Genomic DNA, 3707 nt, shown 5'->3' with positions numbered 1-3707 from the left:
AAAAAAAAAAAAAAAAAAAAAAAGAACCTTCCCAGTCCTAGTGCTCCACCCTGGCCTCAAAGTCCTGAAGCCTGATCTGAAAGAGCTGGTGACAGATGTATCATTTATTTGGGGCAGGAGCTAGAGAAAGGGGAGAGATCAGTGAAACGCCAGCTCTGGGCGTCAATTCCTGTCACCACCATCCTCTGCACAAATCTGCTCTACTCCTCAATGCCGGAACTTACAGCCATAGACATGAGAGCTCCAGCCCCTCAGTCTGAGCCATCCACTTGTCCTTTCATTAAGTACAGGAGAGCTGTCATATACATGTTCTGAGCAAACATCATAAAGAAGGTCCAGTCCCATTCCTGTCCTAAAGGCTATTATCAGCTAAGGTCCCCACCCCATCACAGGACTTTAATTCATGCTGCGCACTAGTTCAACAGTGTCAGGCCCCCAGCTATATGCGGGGACCCTGGCATGCAGGCTCCCTGGGATCACACCCTATTCCAGTGCCTCGGTAAGCAAGACTATGCTGTCTTTGAGGGAGAACCAGGAAGTTGGTGTGGGTGCTGCATATGGCACATCCTCGGCATCTGTGACATGGAAGTTGCCTCCACTTCCTGATTCTGGTTATCACCATCAGATACGTCAGGCCAATCCTGAGGTGACTCTGCCTGATCCACCCCTTCAGCTGAATGCTCTGGTCTGGCTGGAGAAACACATGCTATAGGAGGCTGTGGGGGAAATGGGACAGGGAAAGAGGACTGGGGAAGATTTTCATGAAGACTTGCAGGACCAATGGCCCCAGGAAGGGACAGAAACAATGAGAAAGGAGTAGAAGACTGGCATTGGCTAAAAAAGAGTGGGCAACTGAAAGGGTTATGAGAGATGAGATCACCCATAATGTCCCTGTCTCCCTGCAACCCTCAGGGTGAGGGCTTCTATCCAGAGCCTGGAAAACAGGAGGAAGCGCCTTACCAGGTATCACTATTGGTTTCCCTCACCTCTGCCCTGCACTCACCCCCTTTTCTCTCACTTCCCGGCTTCCCATGTTACAATCTATCTGCCCTAGGAGTAGAGAAGCTACTGTCCTGGGGGGTGGCTGCCCACCTGCAGCTGCTATTCTCAGGCAGGGACACTAGGGCCAGGGAAGAGGCAGCCGTGCGGGGCTGGGGCTTGCCACCACCACAGAGCTGATGGAGCTGACGTCGATATTTGTCCCCAGTGAGCAAGTAGAGCACAGGATCCAGGCAGCTGTTGGCACTGGCCAGGGGCCGAGTCACTTTATAGACCACGTTGACAATGTTCAGCACTCGGCAGTCAGCTTCCAACAGCCTTGCCAGGTAGTAAATGGTGCGGGTGATGTGGAAAGGCACAAAGCAGACAGCGAAGACAGTCAGCACCACAGCTATGGTGCGGAGAGATCGGAGACGAGAAGAAGACTGTGCAGCGCCTGGCAAGGGCTGATACAGGCGACGGGCCATGAGCCCATAGCAAACAAGAGTGACCAGGCAGGGCACGCCAAAGAGCAGCCCCATGACCGCCGAGCTGAAGTGCACATAGTGGTCAAACTCTTCAGGCCGAGTGGTGTCATGGCACAGGACAGTGGTCCCTTTGGTGCTGGTTGTGACGAAGAACAGGTTGGGCACGAGGCAGCCGGCTACGACCAACCAAACTGTCAGGCAGATAAGGCCTGCGAGGCGAGGGCGGCCCCAGCGTAGTGCCCGAAGTGGGTGGCAGATGCCCAGGTAGCGGTGCACGCTAATGCAGGTGAGGAAAAGGACGCTGCAGTAGAGGTTCCAATAGAAAAGAAAGCGGACGAACTTGCAGATCTCAGTGCCAAAGGGCCAGTGGTTGCGGGCTGCATAATAGTAGATGAGGGTGGGCAGCGACAGCACATACAAGGTGTCTGACAACGCCAGGTGGAACATGTAGGTGGCAGTTGCATCCCAGGGTCGGAGGCGGAAGATGAAGAGCCATAGGGTTGGGGCGTTAAGGCCCAAGCCCAGCACAAAGACAACTGCATAGCTCACAGGAAGCAGGATGAACTTGAAATCCTCATCAAACCAACAGTCCAGCTCCACCTCACTGCTGCCAGGACCTGGGCTGAGGCCGATGGATCTCAACAGCGAGGACTCTGTACTGGCCATGGCCCCCCTGGAGATGGAAAGGGGAGAAGTGAGGGTGGCAGGATTTCCCTGCCCACCCCTATCCCTGAGCTGGGGCAAAAAATGCAGAGAGCAGGGAGAGCAGTGGTTGAAGCACTAGAGAGAGCTGACAGGAGTGCATCTGGGTGCACTCAGGCTAGCCAGGCCCCTACCCAAGCTCCCTTGGTCCAGCCTGGGGAGTGGTGGGCAGCAGGCAGTGCTGGGGCTCAGGCAGGCAGCCCGTGGGTTTGGGTTGTTCTCACTCTGCAGCTCACTCTGTCCCTAAGAGCCTGGCTGACTTAAGAGGGTGGAGGCCTCCCAGCACTATCCAAAGTGGGAAGATACCCAGACACAAAGTGTCTCCTGACTCCTCATCACAGCTGTGTCCCTGGAAGAGGAGTGTCTCTCCCCACAGTGCCTTTGCCTCTCCTAGTGCCCTGGTCACAGTGTCTCCAGATGACATTTACCTATGACACCTTCCCCACTGCCTGCCTACAGCCCAGGAGCCCCATTGCCACCCTTGCCCAAGAACCTTGGCACGTCTCCTACCTGGTCCCCTTGAAGCTGAGCTCAGCTAACTCTGTCACCCTTCCCCTTGGCAGCCAGAGGGCATATCCAAGGAGGTGGAGTTGGAGGTGGGGCCTGTCCCTCCTCCCATCTGGGAGATCCAAAGAGTTAGAAGGGCCCTTTACAATGACCTAGTCCAACCCTACTCATTGTACAGATTGGGAAACTGGGGCCCAGCGAGATTACTATTTAACAGCTTTGAAATGACTGCAGGAGGGAGCACATGAGGAAACATCCAAGTTTACCGATGAAGAGCCAGGCCCCTGGAGATAGATTACAGGGGGATCATACAAGTCTGTGTCAGTGAGCAGAAACATGGGAAATGAATTTTCACATGGGCAAATGCAGGACAACACATTGAAAGATTTTAGAAAATCTAAACTACTATATTTAATACAAATCTCAATCTCATATGCATATCCTTACAACGAATGCTTATATAGCACTTACTATATGACAGGCATTTTTCTAAGTGCTTTATACTTATTAATGACCCCATAGGTTCTCTATGAACTAGGTACTATTGTTGTCTCTGCTTTGCTGATGAAAAAATGAATGCACAGAAAGTTTAGGTGTCTTGCTAGTTAGTGATAGAGTCAAGATTTGAACCAAGGCAGGCCTGCCTTTGGATCAGGCTCTAGCATCCATGACTTAATTGCTGTGCTTAAGTTGCCTCCCTAAGCCACTAGCTATGATCCAGGAAAGAATCAACAAATATTTATGGGAGACAAAGGCAGGCAGATCTCTTGAGCTCAGGAGTTCAAGACAAGCCTGGACAACATGGCAAAACCCTGTCTTTACAAAAAATACAAAAAATTAGTCGGGCGTGGTGGCATGCACCTGAAGTCCCAGCTACATGGGGGGCTGAAGCAGGAGGAGTGCTTGAACCTGGGACGTTGAGGCTGCAGTGAGCTGTGATCAGTGAGCTGTGATCGCGCCACTGCACTCCAATCTGGGTGTCAAAGTGAGACCCTGTCTCAAATATAAATAATTTTTTTTTTTTTTTTTTTT

The 3707-nt window shown here is 52.1% G+C and overlaps 1 protein-coding gene across 1 annotated transcript; it reads right to left on the bottom strand.

Annotated features, from left to right (window-relative positions):
- Window positions 1–677: 677 nt before the first annotated feature.
- On the bottom strand, window positions 678–2308 carry P2RY4 (pyrimidinergic receptor P2Y4). The gene has a single exon (XM_017867045.1). It carries the CDS (start codon window positions 2130–2132, stop codon window positions 1035–1037), a length of 1098 nt encoding a protein of 365 aa, XP_017722534.1. The 5' UTR covers window positions 2133–2308; the 3' UTR covers window positions 678–1034.
- Between the last annotated feature and the right edge of the window lie 1399 nt (window positions 2309–3707).

This window comes from Rhinopithecus bieti, unplaced genomic scaffold, assembly GCF_001698545.2.
Source record: "Rhinopithecus bieti isolate Rb0 unplaced genomic scaffold, ASM169854v2 scaffold_3714, whole genome shotgun sequence".
Lineage (NCBI taxonomy): Eukaryota > Metazoa > Chordata > Mammalia > Primates > Cercopithecidae > Rhinopithecus > Rhinopithecus bieti.
Note: the sequence above shows the minus strand (reverse complement) of the source record. Positions and strands in the feature narration are given on the sequence as shown.